Source organism: Fomitopsis serialis (assembly GCF_022376445.1).
Source record: "Fomitopsis serialis strain Sig1Antser10 chromosome Unknown B0H18scaffold_5, whole genome shotgun sequence".
Taxonomy (NCBI): Eukaryota; Fungi; Basidiomycota; class Agaricomycetes; order Polyporales; family Fomitopsidaceae; genus Fomitopsis; species Fomitopsis serialis.
In genome coordinates, this window is record NW_025954965.1 from 713,930 (window position 1) to 734,707 (window position 20,778).

General features: G+C 58.2%; 10 protein-coding genes across 10 annotated transcripts; 7 read left to right on the forward strand and 3 right to left on the reverse strand.

The window, feature by feature from the left end:
• The first annotated feature begins 154 nt into the window (after positions 1-154).
• Positions 155-1,526, forward strand: B0H18DRAFT_492026 (uncharacterized protein). Its single transcript, XM_048038287.1, has 3 exons — positions 155-888; positions 953-1,204; positions 1,267-1,526. The coding sequence occupies exons 1-2, from the start codon at positions 458-460 to the stop codon at positions 1,146-1,148; spliced, it is 627 nt and encodes a 208-aa protein (XP_047898756.1). The 5' UTR covers positions 155-457; the 3' UTR covers positions 1,149-1,204; positions 1,267-1,526.
• Positions 819-2,185, forward strand: B0H18DRAFT_1181972 (uncharacterized protein). The gene is made up of 7 exons (XM_048035970.1): positions 819-892; positions 953-1,204; positions 1,267-1,395; positions 1,452-1,577; positions 1,632-1,759; positions 1,829-1,978; positions 2,036-2,185. The coding sequence occupies exons 2-7, from the start codon at positions 1,145-1,147 to the stop codon at positions 2,067-2,069; spliced, it is 627 nt and encodes a 208-aa protein (XP_047898757.1). The 5' UTR covers positions 819-892; positions 953-1,144; the 3' UTR covers positions 2,070-2,185.
• A 1,006-nt stretch (positions 2,186-3,191) lies between these two features.
• Positions 3,192-7,150, forward strand: B0H18DRAFT_1082649 (uncharacterized protein; the record flags this gene model as incomplete). The annotated part of the gene is made up of 10 exons (XM_048031565.1): positions 3,192-3,309; positions 3,354-3,748; positions 3,779-3,928; positions 3,975-4,033; positions 4,088-4,280; positions 4,338-4,918; positions 4,973-5,175; positions 5,231-6,366; positions 6,420-7,008; positions 7,071-7,150. 10 exons carry the CDS (start codon positions 3,192-3,194, stop codon positions 7,148-7,150), a joined length of 3,504 nt encoding a protein of 1,167 aa, XP_047898758.1.
• A 1,356-nt stretch (positions 7,151-8,506) lies between these two features.
• B0H18DRAFT_978884 (uncharacterized protein) lies at positions 8,507-9,338 on the forward strand. Its single transcript, XM_048044354.1, has 3 exons — positions 8,507-8,755; positions 8,809-8,909; positions 8,980-9,338. The coding sequence occupies exons 1-2, from the start codon at positions 8,596-8,598 to the stop codon at positions 8,871-8,873; spliced, it is 225 nt and encodes a 74-aa protein (XP_047898759.1). The 5' UTR covers positions 8,507-8,595; the 3' UTR covers positions 8,874-8,909; positions 8,980-9,338.
• A 163-nt stretch (positions 9,339-9,501) lies between these two features.
• B0H18DRAFT_1114732 (nucleoside diphosphate kinase) lies at positions 9,502-10,184 on the reverse strand (the record flags this gene model as incomplete). The annotated part of the gene is made up of 5 exons (XM_048033158.1): positions 9,502-9,562; positions 9,621-9,711; positions 9,763-9,915; positions 9,972-10,086; positions 10,146-10,184. 5 exons carry the CDS (start codon positions 10,182-10,184, stop codon positions 9,502-9,504), a joined length of 459 nt encoding a protein of 152 aa, XP_047898760.1.
• A 226-nt stretch (positions 10,185-10,410) lies between these two features.
• B0H18DRAFT_869286 (ubiquinol-cytochrome-c reductase complex subunit 6) lies at positions 10,411-10,956 on the forward strand (the record flags this gene model as incomplete). Its single annotated transcript, XM_048040001.1, has 4 exons — positions 10,411-10,555; positions 10,614-10,642; positions 10,695-10,814; positions 10,864-10,956. The coding sequence occupies 4 exons, from the start codon at positions 10,411-10,413 to the stop codon at positions 10,954-10,956; spliced, it is 387 nt and encodes a 128-aa protein (XP_047898761.1).
• Positions 10,957-11,084: 128 nt separating this feature from the next.
• Positions 11,085-14,096, reverse strand: B0H18DRAFT_978893 (transketolase). Its single transcript, XM_048044355.1, has 18 exons — positions 13,960-14,096; positions 13,829-13,874; positions 13,701-13,766; positions 13,341-13,591; positions 13,198-13,286; positions 13,128-13,143; positions 12,977-13,079; positions 12,812-12,927; positions 12,645-12,721; positions 12,391-12,618; positions 12,319-12,370; positions 12,223-12,293; positions 12,093-12,162; positions 12,009-12,041; positions 11,601-11,986; positions 11,495-11,524; positions 11,363-11,438; positions 11,085-11,305 (listed from the first exon to the last, which is right to left on the reverse strand). Exons 1-18 carry the CDS (start codon positions 14,033-14,035, stop codon positions 11,220-11,222), a joined length of 1,872 nt encoding a protein of 623 aa, XP_047898762.1. The 5' UTR covers positions 14,036-14,096; the 3' UTR covers positions 11,085-11,219.
• Positions 14,097-14,173: 77 nt separating this feature from the next.
• B0H18DRAFT_978899 (uncharacterized protein) lies at positions 14,174-14,918 on the forward strand. Its single transcript, XM_048044356.1, has 3 exons — positions 14,174-14,346; positions 14,421-14,533; positions 14,592-14,918. Exons 1-3 carry the CDS (start codon positions 14,313-14,315, stop codon positions 14,679-14,681), a joined length of 237 nt encoding a protein of 78 aa, XP_047898763.1. The 5' UTR covers positions 14,174-14,312; the 3' UTR covers positions 14,682-14,918.
• On the reverse strand, positions 14,919-18,338 carry B0H18DRAFT_978903 (alpha-glucosidase). The gene is made up of 12 exons (XM_048044357.1): positions 17,964-18,338; positions 17,442-17,900; positions 17,153-17,385; positions 16,854-17,017; positions 16,699-16,796; positions 16,550-16,640; positions 16,375-16,489; positions 16,136-16,321; positions 15,904-16,020; positions 15,673-15,852; positions 15,607-15,619; positions 14,919-15,565 (listed from the first exon to the last, which is right to left on the reverse strand). Exons 1-12 carry the CDS (start codon positions 18,109-18,111, stop codon positions 15,051-15,053), a joined length of 2,319 nt encoding a protein of 772 aa, XP_047898764.1. The 5' UTR covers positions 18,112-18,338; the 3' UTR covers positions 14,919-15,050.
• An 11-nt stretch (positions 18,339-18,349) lies between these two features.
• Positions 18,350-20,061, forward strand: B0H18DRAFT_978906 (tryptophan synthase beta subunit-like PLP-dependent enzyme). The gene is made up of 5 exons (XM_048044358.1): positions 18,350-18,697; positions 18,758-19,056; positions 19,132-19,310; positions 19,364-19,663; positions 19,719-20,061. Exons 1-5 carry the CDS (start codon positions 18,587-18,589, stop codon positions 19,970-19,972), a joined length of 1,143 nt encoding a protein of 380 aa, XP_047898765.1. The 5' UTR covers positions 18,350-18,586; the 3' UTR covers positions 19,973-20,061.
• Positions 20,062-20,778: the final 717 nt, after the last annotated feature.

Consider the following 20,778-nt stretch of genomic DNA (forward strand, 5'->3'; position numbering starts at 1 on the left):
CCAATTACACGCGGGATCAATAATGCCGCACAGACTCTGATCTTTCCATTCGTAAGTCGTCTCAACGGTGTCAGCCCAACGCACCTGTACCTACAGTCCAGTCCGAGGATAAGCCTTCGACGACTCGTCTGATAGTGACGGCCTTAGTCCAGACCCGAGCGCCCACCCCGACGGCGCTCTATGAGCGACGGAAGGCCTTAGCCGACGCCTCCTATGGATATCCACCACACTCGGGGCCGCAGTGCCGACACGCACGTAAGGATGGGTAACGAAACCCACCAGCAGAGGCAAGAGGCGCACGACAGCCTGCGAGAAGAAGGCTCGTGCAGCGCGGCCGCAATCATCATATGACACGGCGACCAGGCCATCGCGCGTTCCGCGGGCCAGGAGCGCGGCGGTACTGTGACCGCGCTGCGCCTCGCGACGACGGGGGCCATCTCCCCATGACCCGGGCGGAATGAACACCTGGGGCTGGGTATGGATTGTGTATTTCCGTGATGCGTGCTCTGGGTCCGCGCGGGATCCCATGGCATGCATATTGGGTCCTGGGCGACATTTGCCAGGCGTACAAAAGGAGAGGGGGGCGGCCTGTCGTAGGCATCGTAGTCGAGCACCTCCAGTGGTAGAGCAAGTAGAACTTGACCGTAGAGGTAGAAGTATCATAGAACGACATGTCGCTCGCCACGAACTTGAAGAGCCTCCGACTCGGCGCCTGCTTCCGCACCGCGGCGTCGCTCCCGCGCGCACGGTTCTCCACCGCACGAGCGCTGTGCGCGGACTTGGACGCGTCGCCGCTCCAGCCGAGCAAGCAGAAGAGCAAGACGGGCACGCTCCCGCCGTACGGCCCCGTCGGCGTCGCGGCCGCGCTCGAGGCCCTGCCCGACCAACGTGAGTACCACTTTCCCAGCAGAGGTCTCACCGTCTGATGGGGCGACGCGCGCACGATACTTAGCGACGAAGGCCACGCTCTCTCGCACGAGTTCGCGCTGACGGACCGCGTCGCGCTCGTCTCGGGTGCGAACCGCGGGTTGGGCCTCGAGATGGCGAGCGCTCTCGCGGAGGCGGGCGCACGCGCGGTGTACTGCGTCGACCTGCCCAAGGAGCCCGGGCCGGAGTGGGCGAAGGTGCAGGAGTACCTGGCAGGATGACGGGCCTGCAGAGCGAGGCGCGCTTGGAGTACGTCTCTGCGGACGTGACGGATCAGGTGCGTTTGTGGCTTGCAATGTGAGAGAGTACGGGCGGCTGATGCAGTCGGTCGGTCGGTAGGAGGCGATCTGGAAGGTGGGCGAGATGATTGGCGATCGGGAGGGGCGGATGGACGCGTGCATCGCTGCTGCTGGTATCCTCAGGCCGCATACGGACTGTCTGCAGTATCCGGCGAAGCAGTTCCAGGAGGTGAGCTTGATCTGTACAGAGCAATCACCGTCCGCCAAGATCTGACGCGGTATTAGGTTATGAACGTGAACGTAAACGGCGTGCTGTTCACGGCGCAGGCGGCTGGAAGGCAGATGCGACGGTTCGGCAACGGAGGGAGCATTACTCTGATCGCAAGCATGAGCGGCTCGATTACGAACAGGGTACGTACCATTCACAAGCAACTGTGCTTGGCCTAACGGATCGCAACACTACAGGGGGAGCGCTGGGTGTCATACAACACCTCGAAATCCGCCGTCCTGCAGATGGCACGGAGCATGGCGTGCGAGCTGGGCCCAGAACGCATCAGGGTGAATACGCTTAGTCCTGGACACATCTACACACAGTGCGTATCAGTGCCAGACGTGTCGTGCGGTTTGACATCCCTAACATGTCCGTGACGCACTCTACACAGCATGACCGCCCAGGTCGTGGACAAGGACCCAGGGCTGGTGGACAAGTGGTCGGACTTGAACCCCATGGGGCGGATCGGGCGACCCGACGAGCTGAGGGGTGTGGTGACTTGGCTGGCGAGCGATGCGAGCACGTTCTGCACAGGTAGCGAGTGAGTACCACTCATTCTATGTGGTTGTGAGCCAGGGCTGTGCTTACTTCGCGGCAGCATAATTGTAGACGGTGGTCACCGGGCATGGTAGACGACATGAGTGTCATTTCTTTTGGGGGTCAACTGGGTTTTACGATGGGTCGTTGTTATCACTGGTCGTTGTTGTCATATCTGCTGTACCTTTAGACGCACAGTACACTTGGGTAGATCAGCTTGCGCTTTGTTCTCTACGGCGTACTGGAGGACGGGGAAACGTCGGCATTTCTCGCGCGACTTGTGCGTCGGGCAACTCGGGGCAGGGAGCCAATCAGATTGCGGTGAATCGCACAGCAGCGGAGCAAGGGCAACGGTAACCGGATGGGTGCGTCCAGTGCGTCCTCCCTCCCGACACGAATGTCTTGGGGGCCGCGACGACGAGCGTATACGACAGCGTGACTTTCTGTAGCACGGAGAAGTCGCTCGCGGGCAGGGTAATGGAGTATGTGTGGAGGGAAGATTGAGTTGACTGATAGTGTTCCTGGACAGACGTGCGCAGTGGGCAGCAGCGGAAGCTCTCGGAGGGACTGCGGCTGAGCGTGGGCTGCGGGTGGCCGCGGCGGCGAGGACGACGCAGACTGTGTTCCGCCATGCGCGCGACGCGGCAGGTGCGTGACTCGGAGGTGTGTCTGAACATCTGGAGCAGAGACTGCGCTGGCGGAGGCCGCAGAAGACGGGGCGGTGGAGCGGGCGGTGAGCAGGGGTGACGCAGTGACAACGTGACGGACGCGTGACCGGGCGCGGTATGTGTCACGATCGATCGAGATTGGCTGCGGGAGCTGCGCAGTTGTCCGCAGGCCGCAGACGGGCGATCCTGCAGCACACTCAACCCACCGCAGCAGCTGCGTCTCCTCCTTTCCTTCTCTCCCCCGCCTCACTCTCCTTCACCGTCGTCGCCGGCAGCCCCCTCGCTGTCGCCCTCACCACCATGTCCGACTCGCTGCAGCCATCCCCCGCGCCGCCCCCCGCAGGCCGGCGCAACCCACAGATCTCGCAGACAAATTTGTCGCGTTCCAGCGCAGGCATGCCGCGTACGTAGCTCCGTAGTATTTATTTCGCATGCACCACTGACCCGCCGCGACTGCGCTCGCAGTGTAACAAAACGAGCCGACCGAACGCCCGCTCCCTCAGGCTCTTCTTCCACTCCCCGACCACCGCGCGCGCCCTCTCCTCGCGGATGCACGCCCCTCCACTATCACCCAACATTGTCGTCAACCAGACCTCGCCATCCGCGATGGAGGCCGATGCTGATGACTTTTCACGCCGTCTCAAGATTACCGCTGCCTCTTCTCCCCGTCCTTCACCCGACACCAGGCGGGCCCATCCTCCGGCAGCCCAGGCAAGCTCTACAACCCCAATGCCGTCAGCCCGCGGCGAGTCATTCTCACCGCTGAGCCTGAAGGCATGTCGGACGCTGCGTCGAGCTCGTATGCTCCGCGGGGCCCCGCGCCACATGGGCCGCGCCAGGCTGCTCCCCAGTCCAGAGCGGCACCCGATTCACATAGACAACTCTTCGATCATCGTAAGGACGACCCCGTTCGTTTCCTCGCACGACCACAAGCATCACCCAACGTCGCCGCCAATCGCCCACATGCAGACCGTCCCACGCCGACGCCCAAGTCCTCTGGAGACGTCTCTGCTTCATCTACCTCCTCCGCTTCCTATGCACACTCCACCCTCTCTTCGAACTTCACTCTTCATCAGCAACCACCGACTCCTCTGCCCCCTCGGGCTGTTTGAGAACCCAATGCGCGACGGTCGGAGGATAGCTCGTCGAGCACAAATGCGTTCTCGATGCAGCTCAAGAAACTCTACCGGGCCATTACTGCACTCGAGCAGAAAATCCTCGGTGAGCAGCGCGATAAGGACGCGGATGACGAGGGCGATCGGAATCCGCAAACGGTCGGTATTCTTGTCAAGGGACGCCCTGGCCGGCGGGGGGCTTGGCAGGGGGGTAGAGGTGAGAGGAGGCGAAGACGAAACGGAGAAGTGGAAACGTCTCTTGGTCGATCATAAGGAGTGCGTACATTTGATTTCAAATTCCTCGCCCGCGTGTCGCTAACTAATTTGTAGGCTCGCGGAGAAAGTGCAAAACCTTCTTACGCTCACGCTAGCACCCACTGTCCCGGCGTCGTTGCGCAACATCCCTACCAAGTACAACCTCATCGCACGGCTATGGGCGCACGCCTTCCATCGCCTTCTCGAGTCCTTCCGGCAAGCCGCCTCGCCACCAAATAACTCCCTCGCTGCTCTGGAATATCTGCAGGTAAATGTCATACTCGACCTGATTAGGCATGGTGGCTAATCTTCTCTCGCGTGACAGGACTTCATATACTACGCATACACTTTCTATTGTGCTCTTCTCGAGGAGCACAATCTGTCCGACTTCCGAAGTGGATGGGTCGAGGCCCTCGGCGACCTCTCGCGCTACCAGATGGCGTACTGCGCGCTCGTCGAGAAGCAGCAGACCGCCGCCTCAGCCACACTCTCCTCCGCTCCTGGGCCCTCGCCGATGGCTCTCCTCACCAACCCTACGGGCGCCGACTCCCAGATCAACACGCCACGCCCGTCGTCGCCAGACGGCGGAGGGAACTCCGATCGTGCAGAGTTACGCGCACCGGCGGCGCCCGAGGCGCATGCGCGCATCGACGACTCGCCGCCTCCGTCGCCCGGACCTGCGGCGAGGCAGCTCCTCGATGTCCCCAGCGTCGGACTTGCCGCCGCGCGTGCGATGGAGCTCGTGCCGGAAAAGGAGCACTGGAGGCAGGTCGCGCGTGACTGGTATGCGAAGGGCCTGGCGGGGACGCCTGGTGCTGGGAAGCTTCACCACCACATCGGGCTGCTCTGCAGGGAGAGGGACGGGAGCAGCGAAGAATTGCGAGGAATGTATCATTTCGTCAAGAGGTAGGTTGCTTCGCTTGTATATGGGGGCGTGATGCTGATCTGTATCTCTTTTAGCATGATCACTGTGCACCCGTACAGCACCTCCCGCGAGGCGATCCTCCAGGTCTGGTCACCAGCCGCCCAGACGCGCCGTCAAGGACCCGACGCCGATGTCGCCGACCTGTACACCCTCCTCCACGGGATGCTCTTCACCCACATCCAGATGGACGACTTCCGTGGTGTACTAGACCGCTTCGACGAGAAGCTAAATATCGAAGGTCAGTTATGTCTCAGTAAGCAGAGGTGAGTCAATGCTGACGGCTGTTCCCTCAGGCGGTGCAGTTGTCGAAGAGCGCGACTGGATTATGATGGCCGTCGTCAACCTTGGCGCCGTCCTCGAGTACGGGCGGCCCACTGCTGTCCTGCGGCGCGTCGCTGGCATCGGAGGTAGAGACGGCGTCGGCGCTCGCGCTGGCGCCAGCCCCGCCATGGCTGCGTCGTCCGCGGGCAGAGTCAAGCTCATGGCGAAGAGGGTCGAGGAAGACGACAAGAAGATGGACGTCGATGACGAGGACGCCCCGCCGCGCAAGACCGATCGGAAGCTCGACGCCATGAGTATGTCGCCTGCGCTGTCCGAGGCTGCATCCAGCGGCCCGGAGATCCCGCCGTCCCTCAAACTTGGCATGCAGTTCGCCTTCTCGATGCTCGCGCACGCACTCAGGAAGCCGATGCGCAAGTCCTCGCCGTTCGCCCGCTCGACGCTCAACCCGTACATCACCGTACTGCTCACTTTCCTTGCGACCGCCGTCAAGGACACACAGGCGCTGGCCGTCATGGAACGCTTCATCCCCTGGGAAGACCTCGCTGCATTCCTCACCGCGATCCCGCGCCGTGTCACGTACCGCGAGCAGCAGAAGGAGCGCAGCGACAGCGCGGTTCTGCTGACGAGCGGGTGCAAGCCCCTTCCGGAAGACTGGTGCCTCCGTGGTCTTGGATGGGGCGGCAAGCGCGTGTACCCGATGGGCTTCTGGGGCAAGGAGTCGAACGGCGAGGACAGGAACGTCGAGGTGGACGTCCTGGACAAGAGCGAGGGCGGAGACGAGCTGGACGGTATCATCGAGGACGAGCGGGGCGAAAACGAGGCGGCGAACGAGCTCAGCAAGCGCTGGGTCCGCGTCGCGCGCGCTGGCCTCAAGATCGCGAAGCATGTGGGCGGGTTTGCGTACTACCCGGCTGCGAACGAGGAGCAGAGGGGCCAGTGGAAGGTCGAGGGAATGCTTGCTGCAAAGGTCGAGAAGTGGCAAGAGGAGGAAAGGCGAGAGCGCGAGGAGGAAGAGCGGCGCCTCAGAGGTCGCCGGTGGGATGAAGACTCGATGGATGTCGACGACGATGAGGGTCTCGCGGCGGAAGAGTCTACGGATGACAGCGAGGAGGACGAGAATGATACGCCCGAGATCAAGGCGCTGAAGGTATGTTCGGTCTCATGTTGGGCTAGCACAGGTGTTGATTGGTTTATTGTCAGGCTCGCCGGCGATATCTACAGTCTCTACTGGACTCATCTGCGCAGGGTCGTACCTCCCCGTCGATTCCTCGACGCCGCCCTCGAGGCCCGCAATCTCACAAGCCAGCACGACCTCGCAGCTCCCTCCGGGTCGTCCCTGGCTACACTATCCTTGTCGTCGACACGAACATCCTTCTCTCTTCGCTGACAATCATCTCTTCTCTGGTCGAAAGCATGCAGTGGACAGTAGTAGTTCCTCTCCCCGTGATCATGGAGCTCGACGGCCTGTCGAGCAATGCGTCGGCACTCGGCGACGCTGCGACGTCCGCGCTAGATTATATCACCTCGCACATCCGCTCTCACTCGATGTCTCTCAAGGTGCAGACATCGAGGGGTAACTACCTCTCCTCCCTTAGCATCAGGACGGAGCAAGTCGACTTCGCCGGTGACGAGGCGTCTTGGGAACGGAATATGGACGATCTGATCCTCCGCGCCGCAATCTGGCAGGACGAACATTGGATTGATCGCTCGCCCATGCTCCAGTCTGACGGCGTTTCGCGCGATACATCCGGTGCGGCCAAGGTGGTCTTGCTGAGCTTCGATCGCATGCGTAAGTTGTGCTATATGTCATCCGGAGACCGTGTCACTGACCGGTGTTATAATACCTTACAGTACGTCTCAAAGCTCGCGCTCGACAGCTCAGCGCGGCGAACGAACAAGACATGGCATCGATCCTCGCACCCGGGCGATAGAGCCACGAGTGCGAGTGCATTGCGATGCCTCTATAGAGTTCACTGCACAGTCCATCGTCGAATGACGATTCGGACACACTTCTGAGGTGCGCTTCCGGCCCCCATGTCCAGCCGCGATACTCTGCCCGCGACGGATCGGTGGTCTACTCGGTAACATCCTCTTACCTTACCCACGCCCGTCCGCGATCGGCGCAACCTACCAGCGCCACTCAGAACGCCTACTTGCCTGAAACCCATTGGGATCTATGGGGTACACGTACACTGGACATTCCGGTCGGAACAGTCATTCCTTATCGCATCGCCGTATTTATCTTGTCTTTGTATCGGGATATTGGCACAGCCTCGGTACTGTACTCATGATACCCTTGCATCTGTCTCTTCGCATCGGCTTGTCGTATCCCCTAATAGCATTGTATCCAAATAGCACCCATCGAATCACAGCTTCTTGCATCACCTTTCTCCGCGCCCTTGGTGGTGTGCGTGCTGACCGGACAATCGAACCGGTACCAAGGTGGCGGTGGCGGCCAAGGTGAGTCGTCCTTCGAGCGTTCCGTTTTCAATGGGTTTTGATACTGGAAAGGCTAGTCACCTCGGGATCGAATACAGCCGCTTCGTGCTGAAGTATCCGAGCGTTGAAAGGCTGGAGTTAGGTCGCCGGATGTATGCAATTGCGTCAGACGAGGCGGTTGACATTGTTCTCATAGCGTCTGCACGCCGACTTGTGGCCCCTTCGGCCCTCGCCATCGCCGTACTCTGCTGTCTCACAGTACCCTAGAAGACTCCCCGTGTGGCCGCACAGGAATCTCCATGAAAGCGAGAGCGATTCGCCCGTATTTGCCCATGTCAAGCCAGGTCGACCCAGTGTCGAGCGTGCAACACCAGCGCCTACCTGAACGACACTTGCCGAAGTCCAAAAGCGGAACCACTCTCCTATACAAGATTGTCTGGCACCGGAACGCTCGACGGAGCAACCATTTCCGCCGGAGCTTGAGCTATCTGCATGACGGTTGTTCTAGCATGGACGCCGCGATCGTTCAGAACTGTTTGCTATGGACACAATAGGGGCTCTCTGTCAATCTCCGACTCAGATGCCCCTCCATTGTCTGATCTGCTACGGAACCCCTCACTTGGACATCTCCATTCGGCGTGGAACTCGACCTTCGCGCTCACGAGTCACTCGAACAATACTTCCCGGGTGCACCGGAGTGGCATGGCGCTCTCCTGTCTTAGTGACGAGCGTTCTAGCATCCGATCCGATCATGGACCGTTGGTTGGTTTCGTCAAGGCTGTATATTGCCTAGCGGCAGCGAAATGAGGGTCTTGTATGGCTATAAAGCTAGCCAGTGTCTTGTGGTGAGCCGTCTCAACTGAGTCCCCACTCCTCAAATACCCGAGCCCGTCGCAATCATTGTGACTAGCGGTCTTCACCTGGCATTCTACACAGCATGCGCTCTCATACCAAGTTGTATGTGCATCCTGACCTCAAGCCGGAGGAGGGAGACGTGACCCTAGTCACTACGATATGCCTCGTACTATCCCTTGCGCTCGCGGGCGCCATCTTCATCGTCGCGCTGTCGTGTCTGCTCTGGGATGACTGTCAATCATGTGTGTGTATAGTGGATACCTCGCATCTTCTGACTTACCGACATGTGTCGTAGCGTACGGCCTCGTACTGGCTCATCGGGCTAGGTACCTGTCCGCGCAACAACTCCTGATTACGTGACTTTGGGATGCTTCGATTCACCACTGGCGGAGATATGTACGTGTTGCGCCTTCCGCAAGAATGCGTACCGAGATTCATTCAACTAATGTTTTGGTCTTTGTCTTAGTGTGCCATATCCATTGCGACGTATCCCATACCCCATTCGAATCCCTCTACATCGTCCATCGCTACCTGATCCTATACTGCAGGATCAGCTACTGCGTATTCTTTTGCAAGCCTTCGCTTTGCCAACGCTTGAAGGACCGACACTTTAACTTATCACTCACTACCATACAACTGTTCGTCTAGGTTCGAATTCGTCTGTCCCATGTAGCATTAACACTCAGGGTCCTCCCAATATTGAACGTGTATCACATTCGCATATGCAAATCCTTGTACATCAGCGTCAGCTATCGCCGTTGCGGTACCTGGGCAACGGCTCTGAGGGATCTGGGGCCCAGAACGTTCCTTAGCACGAGTCGGACAACGTGGACAAACCGGCCTCCAAGTTTTCCGATCGATTCACTCAACAAACGGAGGAGGCGGAGAGACGAATACCGAGCATCGATAGCCTGCCCGCTTGTGGTATACAGATGTTTCTATTTTGTTACAGACTTCCACCCACGCCGCTGCACACCCCAGATGATGTTTACTCGAAGACCCACTGAGCGAGGTCGTGGTTGTACTGCACGATGCCCTCAGGGAACCAGCTGTCCCAAGCGACGATGATTAGTAAATAAGTTCGGACGAAGAACTGCGGTGACTTACAGAGCGATCTCCTTCTCGGCGCTCTCGACGGCGTCCGAGCCGTGGCAGATGTTGCGACCGACAGCCAGAGCGAAGTCACCACGGATGGTACCTAGAAACACGAGGTTAGGTGGCACAGACAACCGGCGGCGGAGTAGCATACCAGGAGCAGAGGCAAGCGGGTTGGTCGCGCCAAGCATGGCACGGCCAGTCTTGACAGCGTCAAGGCCCTCCCAGACCATGGCAACAACAGGGCCGGAGGCCATGTACTTGATCAAGCCAGGGAAGAAAGGCTTGCCCTTAAGGTCAGCGTAGTCTGGTAAGAGACAAAGGCTCAGCGTGCGTGCTAGATATTCACAATTCAACGCTTACGCTTCTCAAGGTGCTCGGGGGTGGCGTGCACGAGCTTGAGAGCAATGAGCTTGAACCCACGCTGCTCGAAGCGGCCGATGATGTTGCCGACAAGACCCCGCTGGACACCGTCGGGCTGCGCGCGGTAAATGATCAGCGTCTGCCGTACGACGCGGCGGTGGGGGGCAGACACACCTTGACCATGATGTAGGTGCGCTCCTTGATGCTGGCCATTGCGAATGCTCGGTCTGTGGAGGGCGAGGGAGATGGCAGATGGATAGACAAGGTCTGAGGAGGAAAGGCCTGGCGGCGCGTTTTATAGCAGCCTTTCATCGCTGCCAAATCGGGCAATCAAAGTATCAAGCCGCAGCCACCGGAGCCAAACAAGGCCACACACCGCTCGGGCACTCTCGTCACCAAGGCCGGCGCCGGGTAAGGCTCGACTTCAGACACTCTCGCCATGGTGCTCAGCAACCCCCTCGGTCCTTCTCTCGCCCCTGCTATTCTTAAGAGCAGGGGGCTATACAGATACGTGAAGCCCTTCGCCGATTGGTACGCTGGCCTGTCTGGCTACAGGAAGGTCGGCTACAAATACGATGACTTGCGTGCGTGACAAGTCGCTTGTCTGGGTTGAGCAAATAAGCTGACCGGTCTGAACGGTAGTCGTTGAGGAGCGTGACGACGTACAGAGGGTTGGATATATTCGTACAGAACGTCTTATATGACACTGACATTTCTACCTAGGCTTTGACGCGCTTGACTCCTCGCGAGGCATACGACCGCCAGTTCCGGTTGAAGCGGGCTTCACACTGCAGTGTCCTCCACGATGTCCTTCCCAAGGAGCAGTGGACAAAGCCCGAAGAGGTAAGTGGTGGCCTGCCTGTATCCTTCACGTACACTCATCTGCCTTCAGGATGTCCGCTACCTCAAACCCCACGTAGAAAGCGTAGAGAAGGAGGCGCTCGAGAGAAGGGCCTGGGACAACATGGTTCTCTCCAAGAAGTAAATGGCACTACTCGCGCGTGCCTGCTCACGGGAGCCATGCTCCGCTGCAATCCGGACCCATAGACCTGCACCTCTACATTTGTATAATGCGCGGGTCTAATGCGATCCTCTTCGAAGCATTGACGACATCTGAGATCAACATGCGACACGTTCAGGTGCACATCAATTTCGTCTAGCTTTTGGATTATGCCGAAAATACAGAATTACATTTGCCTCACATCTTCCGAATGACCTCGTTCACCCGAGAACCGCTCAGCTCATCCTTTACAGAGCCTTCACCAGAGGAGACACAACCTCACCGCCCTTCTGCTTGTAGAAGGTGATGACCTTCTTGCTGACCGAAGCGATGTCTGCGCGGGCGAATTTCAGTTACACGTACAAGGACACCGTTCCGGGAGGGTACTCACTGCTGCCCGTAAGGCCGAACTTCTCGTAAATCTTCTTGTACGGACCAGACGCGCCCCAGCCAAACATGCCGAATTGCTGCGTAAAGATGACACTCAATACACGTCCACACAGAACCCGAACGAGTCTCTCACCTCATGGCTGTACTTCTGCCATCCGAAGGGCTACAGAAGACACGATGCTATCAGTATCCGATTTCCAGAACTCAGCCATACATTCGACTTACGAGAGGGCCTCAACCGCAAGGATCGGCGCACCGCTCCGGAGGACACTCAGGCGGTACTCCTGGGGCTGGAGGTCGAAGATGGACCAGCACGGCAGGCTGACCACCCGGACCTTGACACCCTCCGACTTGAGCTGCACAGCCGCCTCCAGCGCGATGCTGACCTCGCTACCCGAGCTGACGATCGTCAGCTCCTCGCCCTGCTCCTCGAGCACAACGTAGCCGCCCTTCGAGGCACGCTCGAGCGTGGACTCCTCGAGGTTGGGGAGGTTCTGCCGCGACAGCGAGAGAATCGACGGGGTGTGCTTGCGCGTGAGCGCCATATAGTACGCCGCCGACGTCTCGTTGCCGTCGGCCGGGCGCCAGAAGTCGATGTTGGCATGGCGCGGAAGTGCGCCGCAGTCTCGAAGGCTGGTGCGTAGGACCGTCCTCGCCCAGACCGATGGAGTCGTGAGTAGCTACGTAGAAAATCAGGCATCGATAATTAAGAAGGGCTCCTGACCACGTACCAACCCAGATGACCTGGTGCTTGCTGAGAGCCGATAGCCGAACAGCACCTGCCGCGTACGAAACGAAGTTCTGGAAAGAGGAATGTTATAGTCAGTACGTAACTCAGAGGTCAGTGCGGCGAAATACCACCATGAAGGTCGCGACGAACGGAATGACACCGCCGTATGCGTGCATGCCGTTCGCAATGCACCCATACCGTGCTCACGTACACCGTAGCGGATGTACGTCCCTTGTAGCTGCCGAGGCCAGTGCTCTCAGGCTGGAAGTCGATCATGGCCTTCGTCCGTGTCAAGTTACTGCCCGTAGGTCGGCGGAGCCGCCTATGAGCTCAGGCAAGATCGGGGTAATGGCGGTCAGCACGATCTCAGACAACTTGCGCGACGCCTGGGCAGCATCCGACGGCTTGTAGATGGGCAGGGACTTCTCCCAGCCCTCCGTAAGCTTGCCTGCAATGCGGCGCGAGAGCTCGGCGTGCTCCTTCGGATACTTCTGGCCGTAGGAAGCGAACAGCGCATCCCACTTCTTCTCGAGGCAGCACCGCGGGCAGCAACTGCGGCATAGACCTTGTAGGTGTCTTCTGGAACGTAGAAGGTCTTGTCCGCGGGAAGGCCGAACTTGGTTTCAGAGCCTGGATGTCATCGGCCTTGAGCGCTATACGACAGGATGTCATGAGTCGTCGCCGAATGAGCAACGATTACTACTGACGAGCGCCGTGAACACCATGTGTCCCTGCTGCTTGGAGCCGTAACCGATGGTTGTTCGCAAGCGAATAAGAGTGGGCTTGTTCTTCTCTTCTGGGCCTCGACGACGGCGTTGTAAATACCCTCCAAATCACTGAGATTGTAATTAGCAGAGGGTCGTACGAGTCGAGCGAATGACGCACCGATCACCGTCGTCGACGTGTAGGACCTGCCAGCCGTACGAGAGGAACCTCTGCTCGACGTTCTCAGTAAAGGCAACGGCGGTGTCACCGTCAATAGAGATGTCTGAAAGCGCGTCAGGGTGTACTCCGAATAGCTGAAGACAAATCTTACGGTTGTCATCGTAGAACTGACGAAGCGTTTAGTCAGTTTCTCCAGCATCGCAGAGGCAAGAGGCTCTCACGTAAATCAGGTTACCAAGCTGCAAGTGCCCCGCAAGACTAGCCGCCTCACTGGCAACGCCCTCCATCAAGCACCCGTCGCCGGTGAACACTGGTTGTCAAAATTAGACACTGTAACAACAAGTTCCGCATACGGTCGTCTCACCATATGTGTAGTTGTTTATGATGTCAAACCCATCCTTATTGAACGTCGCAGCCAGGTGCGCCTGCGCGATGCCCAGGCCGACACCGTTTGCGAATCCCTGACCAAGAGGGCCGGTGGTGACTTCGATACCATCTGTGTGCCCAGTCTCAGGGTGGCCGGGAGTCAGCGAATCAACTTGACGGAACTGCTTCAGGTCATCCATGGACAACTTGTAGCCGAGCAGATGGAGCATAATGTACTGCAGGGCACAGCTATGGATGTTGTAAATTTCCGATCTACTGAGATCGCTGTTGGATAATTCTTACGCATGGCTGGAGAAGTCATGAGTCTCAGCGTACGGAAACGCGAACTACAACATACCCGTTAGAGAGAACAAATCGATCACGGTTAAACCACTTCGAGTTCTTGGGGTTAGCGTTGAAGAAGCTACCGCACGCACGAGAGTTGAGCGGAACGGTGGCAAACAACGATGATAGGACGCAACACACCGAGAGAAGAGGACGTGGGCAATTGGTGCCATCCCCATGGGAGCACCTGGGGATTCACACTGACTCTTCAGCGACGGCGCACGATGAAGCGAAGCACTGTCTACGCACCGGGGTGACCAGAGTTGCCTTACCGACGACATCCGCGGCGAGGGTACGGATGGTAGCAATGCAGACGTCGTCTGCGGAATCCTGGGTGAAGTTTGCCATGGCTGTACTGCTGTGAGACGGAGGGGGCGAGAGACGATCCCCGCTCCGGTGCGATCGACTTTATAGCGCGACGGATCACGTGCGAGCACTATCGTTGTCGCGGCCATTTCTCAGCCATCCCCTCCTTCCTCCCCGCTTTCTCACCGCCCATCGTCCCGAGCAGCAGCTTGACCAGCCTGTCAGGCGGCTGACACGCAGGTAGAGCCCTCGCGTGCTGCACTGTGTGAGCCTGCTCAACACGGTCTGTTTCAGACTATCCTCCGTCGGCGCCGACGAGATGCATCCCCAGCTGGAGACGGACAAGCGTCTTGGTGCGTCTCTGCGTTTTCTCCCCACTGCTCACGCAGCTCGGCGCTGGCGTCTTACTCGGCTGCCGCCCGTCCAGTGTGCGGGGACTTCATTCAGGCCCTGAACGCCTGCCATGCCAATACATGGGCCAAGTGGACAGGAGGCTGCAACCAGGTGAAGCACGATCTAAACATGTGTCTGAGGAAAGAGGTAAGCCCGGGGTGTTGCTGATACTGCAGGGTGTATCCCGTTGAATACCTGGGTCCAGCGTGTCAATCGCACTACCAAGAACCGTGAGGGTGCGTTGGAGCGTCGGCAGAAAACCGAGCAAGTCTGGAAGGAACTTCGCGAGGAGTGAACCATACTGCATCCCGTGTCCCTTGGATCCGGCCATGGCTTTCATCTCACATTGCCCTATTTCGACAGTTCATGGCTTTCCTATCACCGCAAAAGCATCCTCCCTGTACGCTCAATAGGGTCACGCTTGGCCTTTGTCAAACTGGTGCTTCGGCCCAGTTCACGCCAATTCTACAAACAGCTGCGATAGTCATGCAAGCTTATCATGGTTGTCTGCAAACTGTAACTGAAACGGAGCGCCCTGAAGTATCTGGGCGAGATGTATTGTGTTCAGGGAATCTTACAATATTCATGCGACGAACGAACCCATTGCTCTTGACATGTGCTATCTTACAGGGTATGTCGTATTTACACTTTTGCTCACTTCTTTTCAGAACTTCAGAGAGACCTCTGTCTGACCTTTGCTCACACTCGCCGCGACTTCATGCCCTCCCACAAACAGCTTCGCGGATGTCAGCTCCACACTCCCAGCAACGACATTCACGGTCACTTCTCCGCCTCTCTTTTCTGCCCGCACCGTCCCGGCCACAGCTGCCCCGTTTCCAACGGGTACATCAGCCTGGACGATCTGGCCGTCAGCCAACTCGTATACTTGCACCTCCACGTCTTTGGAGTACTCGTAGTCTGGTCGACCGATGCCTTTTGGCCCGAGGCACAGCAAGGTTCCCGGCCGGACATAAACCGGTATCTCGTTGAGCGGGACGACCTCCTGCACCCACTGAGGGCCGTCGATTGTGCGGGTAGGGTGGAAGAACGATGTCCAGCGCCCCGCGGGGATGTAGTACTCCGTATTCTCACCCTCCGGGACGAAGACGGGTGCGACGAGCAAGGAGGGCCCGAGCATGTATTGGCGGTCCAGGTGGTGAGTAGTCCGGTCAGCCAGAACTCGATGAACATGGCTCGTTGAAGCGGGTGTCCGTGCGTACGCGCCGTCAGAGCCTGAGCATCAGATGTAAGACTGATAGAACAAGAACGACGTGGGAGAGACTCACGAGGTTGTACAAGTACGGCATGAGCCGGTGTTTCGCGTCAAGGAAACGCGCCATGTATGCTGCGGTCTCTTCGCCGTAGTGCCATGGTACCCGGTAGGACATTGAACCGTGGAGCCGAGAGTGGGAGGAGAACAGTCCATACGCGACCCATCGTTGGTAAATCTCTGGCGGAGGATGTCCCTATGTCCCAGGTATGAGCAAGATTCCGTGGGATCCCGTCCATATACCCACCTCAAATCCTCCAATGTCGTGCGATGCGAAGGCGAAGCCCGACGCTGTCAAGCTCAGGGCGCCGCGGAGGGACTCAGCCATGGCTTCGAACGTAGACTCGCAATCCCCTCCCCAGTGCTGCTCGTTGCGTCGGTGACCGTATTACCAGCTGCACTGAGTTGCATGAACACTCACCACCGGGAATCTGTGCACAGTCATTCAATGCCGCAGTTTCTACAGCATATGTCAGAACGTACCTCTGACCACCCGCGCTGGCGGCACGAGCAAATACGACCGCTTCACCCTTGCCAAATCGGCGCTCCAGCACGCCGAACACCATCTCGTTGTAGATAACCGAGAACGCGTTGTGCATCCGCATTGGGTCGGAGCCATCATGGAAGACTACTTGCGCGTGTGGGATCCGCTCGCCGAAGTCCGTCTGAGATGCAAACATGTCAGGAGGGATGCATTGCTGGAGAGGCGTTAGAGTACCTTGAGGGTGTCCACGCCGAGGTCAATCAAGGCGTCCAGCTTGTTTTGGTACCATTGCCGTGCTGCTGGGTTCGTCACGTCCACGACACCCAGTCCTGGCTGCCACAGATCCCACCTTGACGTGAACAGAGTCGAACATTAAATCAAGAACGCTAGTATGTAATGCCACACTTACTGCCATGGCGTGCCGTCCGTGCGTTTAATCAGGTAGCCTTCCCTCAGCGCCTCCTGGAATATTGGCGACAACTGAGAAATGTATGGGTTGACTTGAGTACGCGGGGTCAGAAATTCCAGCAGCCGGTTTCCTATACGTATGCAACCTACTACTCCATACGCAGATCTTGACGCCGTATTTTTGCTTGATCTCAGCCAGGTACGCCTTCGGGTTCGGGAAGTTGTCCGGGTCGAACGTGAAGGAGCACCTATTGCAAACCGCGTCAGATCGGATGGCCACTTGGATTAACCACCTCGGCACGTACCACTCGTATTGCTTCATCCAGAAGCAGTCTAGGTGGAACACGCGGACGGGACAGTTGCGGTCCTGCATGCCCTGCAAGAATCCAGAGACGGTCTTCTCGTCGTACGAGGTGAGGAAGGACGTCGACAGCCAGAGCCCGAATGTCCACGCGGGCAGCAACCTGGGCTGTCATGATCGCATCCGAATGTCACGCAGCAACTTTCGTGAGGCTTACGCTGGCCGTCCGGTGATGCGGGTGTAGCGCTCCAGGATCTGTATGGTTCGACGGCGCGTGAGTGAGCGGGCTGGTATGTCGCGGACGGGCAGGCTCACTTCCAGAGGTGTGGCGCCGTAGATGATGAAGTATTCAAGGCTCTCGCCGGCGACGCTGACTCCGACCCGGCTGACTTTCTCGCTGCCTACTTCAACTTCCACTTCGCCCGGATGATTGATAAAAACGCCGTAGTTGCGATTGGTAATGTAGAACGGCACGCATTTGTATGCCTGTTCGCTGGATGTTCCTCCATCTTGATTCCAGATGCTGACTGACTGACCTTAGGCACCACGAGTCGTAAGTTACACCTGTATCTCGAATTTGACCACGACATACCATTCTTGATGAAAGCACCGAACTGCTCCCCGAGGCCGTAAATCAGCTCACCAGGAGAAAGGTTGAGCTCCGAGCTCGTGTAGCGGACACTGTCTGGAGGTTGCTCGGGGTGAGGGTTCGAACTGAAGTCGGTCGCAAGGCACGATCCGTTGGCCGCACTGCGCAGAGTCCACTTGTACGGAACGTCGTAGATCGCTTGATACTTCACTCCCGACGTCGTCAGGGTGCGCTGGGGAGAACGGAAGGTTATCGTATACGGATTCTCCGTGACTTCTGCGGTGAGGCCGCCGCTCGTGACTGTCCAGGAACCCACACCGTCAGCGAGCGTGGCAGCCGGAATGGGCGGATCGTCGGGGAAGAGCTGGAAGTTTGGCTTAGGGTCGACATGTCTGAAGTGGTCGATCTTGACTCCTATCACGCCTTCGCTAGGTGAGTGTACCCGAACACTCAAGAGCGGTCCTAGAGCGGCCGAGCTGCGTTAATATGGTGAAGTCATACATGGGCTTCGGAGCTTAAACGCACCTGCGAGAGTGTCTCCTCGGTGACGAATTGGCTTAGTCGCCACCTGAAGGTTGTAGCCATCGCCTTCCGGTAGTGCCTGGACGACCTGGAGGCCGTAGTGTCCCCTCACCCCATTCTTCAGGAGCCAGAAACCGTCGTTGAAACGCATGGCGGCCGTGGTACCAGGGAGTGGTCCAGGTCTTAACGGAAGCCACTGCGTGGGGGTGGGTGGTATATATTGCACTGAAGGGGTCTGCGGACCGCCGAAGCCGGCGCGGAGGGGCACATGGACATGGCTGGGAGCAGTTGTACAGGCATCGCGCCCACCGTGCTCGAAGCAGGCACTCAGATGACTGTTGGGCGCGACGTGTTGTTGAGGCTCTTGCCAGTGCGCGCACAATCACAACATGTAGTTCGTCTGCCCACATCAGCTCGCTTGAGTCGATGATCGACCGCGATCACCGCGCCACGATCACGTGTGGACATACTACCCGCCAGGTCGGCCTGGGGGTCGGGTTTGACACCATCAACGCCCACGGCGTAACACCGCCCGTTGACCGACTCACGGCTGAGTAAGGTACCGAACAAGTAGTACAAGAACGTGCGCGTCGGCGAGGAAGACGGCACAAAGTACAAGGGCGAACATGACCACTGCTGCCGATAGCGACCCCGAGAAACTCTGGCTCGAGACCCCACTCGTCTATTCGCCGCACATCTCTGCTCGCCTCGGCTGTAGTGTGTATCTGAAGCTTGAGGTGCGACTTCTATCACTTACGGCCCACGGTATTCAGGTGGCTGACGTCCGACAAAAATAGCACCTCCAGCCTGCCCAGTCCTTCAAGTCGCGCGGGATATCGTACTTCATCCTGCACGCACGTCGCAGACGTGGACCTGATGTCCATGTTGTCATTGCCTCTGGAGGGAATGCCGGCCTCGCCGCCGCCTGCGCGTCCAAGGCTCTCGGTCTTCGGTGTACCGTCTTCCTTCCAATGGGTGTCAGCGCATCCACCGTAGAGTTCATGAAGCGAGAAGGCGCAGAGATCGTTACCGTAGGCAAGATCTACCTCGATGCCCTCAAAGCGGCGGAGAAGGCTGTAGAAACGGACTCGAACGCGTACGGGCGACCATCCGCTTGCCCATGACGACACAGCTAATGACCCTCGTCACGGCCCTGCCTGCAATTGAACAGTATCATGGTCCCTGCTTATGACGAGCCCCTTCTCTGGGAAGGCCATAGCTCGATGATCGCAGAGCTCACCCGACAGCTACCCAACAAAGGCAAGCCGGACGCCATCTTCTGCAGCGTCGGCGGCGCCGGTCTCTGCGGCGGAGTTATGCTCGGCTGCAAGTCGGTCGGATGGGATGACGGTCAGTCCCACTTCTCCGCGCTCGTCAGAGCTTCTCACTAATTTGTCCGACAGTGTCTGTCGTCGCTCTCGAGACTACTGGGTCGAACTGTTTCTACCAGTCACTCGCTCTCAACCCCGGTGTGTTCTCCACTGGCACCACAGCCGAGCCCACGAAAGGTGTCCGCTCTGCATATTGCAACAAGTACGACGTGACCGTGGCGCACCTTCCCACTCTCACTTCACGCGCGACGTCGCTAGGTGCGAGCTCGCCTGCTTCGGGGTCAGTGCGCATGGCGCTCGACAGGAAGGGCGGGATAAAGAGCGTCTGCGTAGACGACGAACTAGCCATGCAAGCTGGGCTACTCTTTGCCGGTAGGCCTTCCCATATGACCAGTGTGGACCAGGTCTCTGAGCGCTCGCATCGCAGACGAACACAAGATACTCGCGGAGCTTGCCTGCTCGACCCCGCTCGTACCTGCGTACTCCCGCGAGCTGTTCGACAAACTTGTACCACCGTCCGCGTCTGGGGATCCGCGAACCGTCGTCTTCGTTGTGTGCGGAGGGTTCAAGATCTCGCTCGCGGAGTTCGAACAGTATCGGACCATCGTAGAGAGCAAGGTGAAGGGACAGACACACTGGGATGTGTTGTGTAACGGTGAGCAGTGGAAGATCGCCGTGTGAGCACTGGGTTTTCTACTACTCTGCACTGTACTGTTTCCCACTGCGTTCGCACGTACTGCGTCAAATCGAAAGGTGCACACTTTTCGCCCTGGGCGAAGATGATGTATCCAGGCGAGATGCCGGGCCGGCGCCCGCCACAGCAGCCACCGCCACTGGCCGCAGCAGCCACCTCAGGACTCGTCAAGTTTCCCCCTGGTGGCTGAAGCGCTGACTCCTGACATCGTCTTCGCGGAGCGTGATGGACACGTCCACATCGGTATGCGTTTGGCTGACATGAGTCACGAGGGCATGTCTTTTCTACGACTTGCTTGCACCCCGCTTGCTCAGTACTTATGGCCTCAGTTGTTGTCGTCACGGAGGCTGGGGGCAGCTACCATGTCTTCGGCCGTCAGCCAGTGACTGAACGTACTTACTTTCCTCCTTCGACTTCAATATGCTTCAATATTCAATGCCCAACGTTCACTGGCAGCGTTCAACATCACTCGGCGCCAATATGTTCAAACCTTACCACCCACAGGCAATAGCAAATAAACGCACGCGCACTCTACTTCCCAATGGCCAACCAGGACCACAAGGATTGCAGTGGTCTTTGTCAAGATCATTGTGGGGATGCGACCGAGAAGATTACGGACGGTCCTCGCTGTCGTGGACGCTGTCGTAAGATTCGTATGGTTTCGCTGTCGGCCTATGTCTCACAATATCCACACGACGTATTAGCGCTGATCGTTCGGGATCCGATTCGCTCAGTACATGATGACAGCCACCTGGGCCGTGTGCACAGTGGGTGTGTGGCTGGCCGCTGGCCA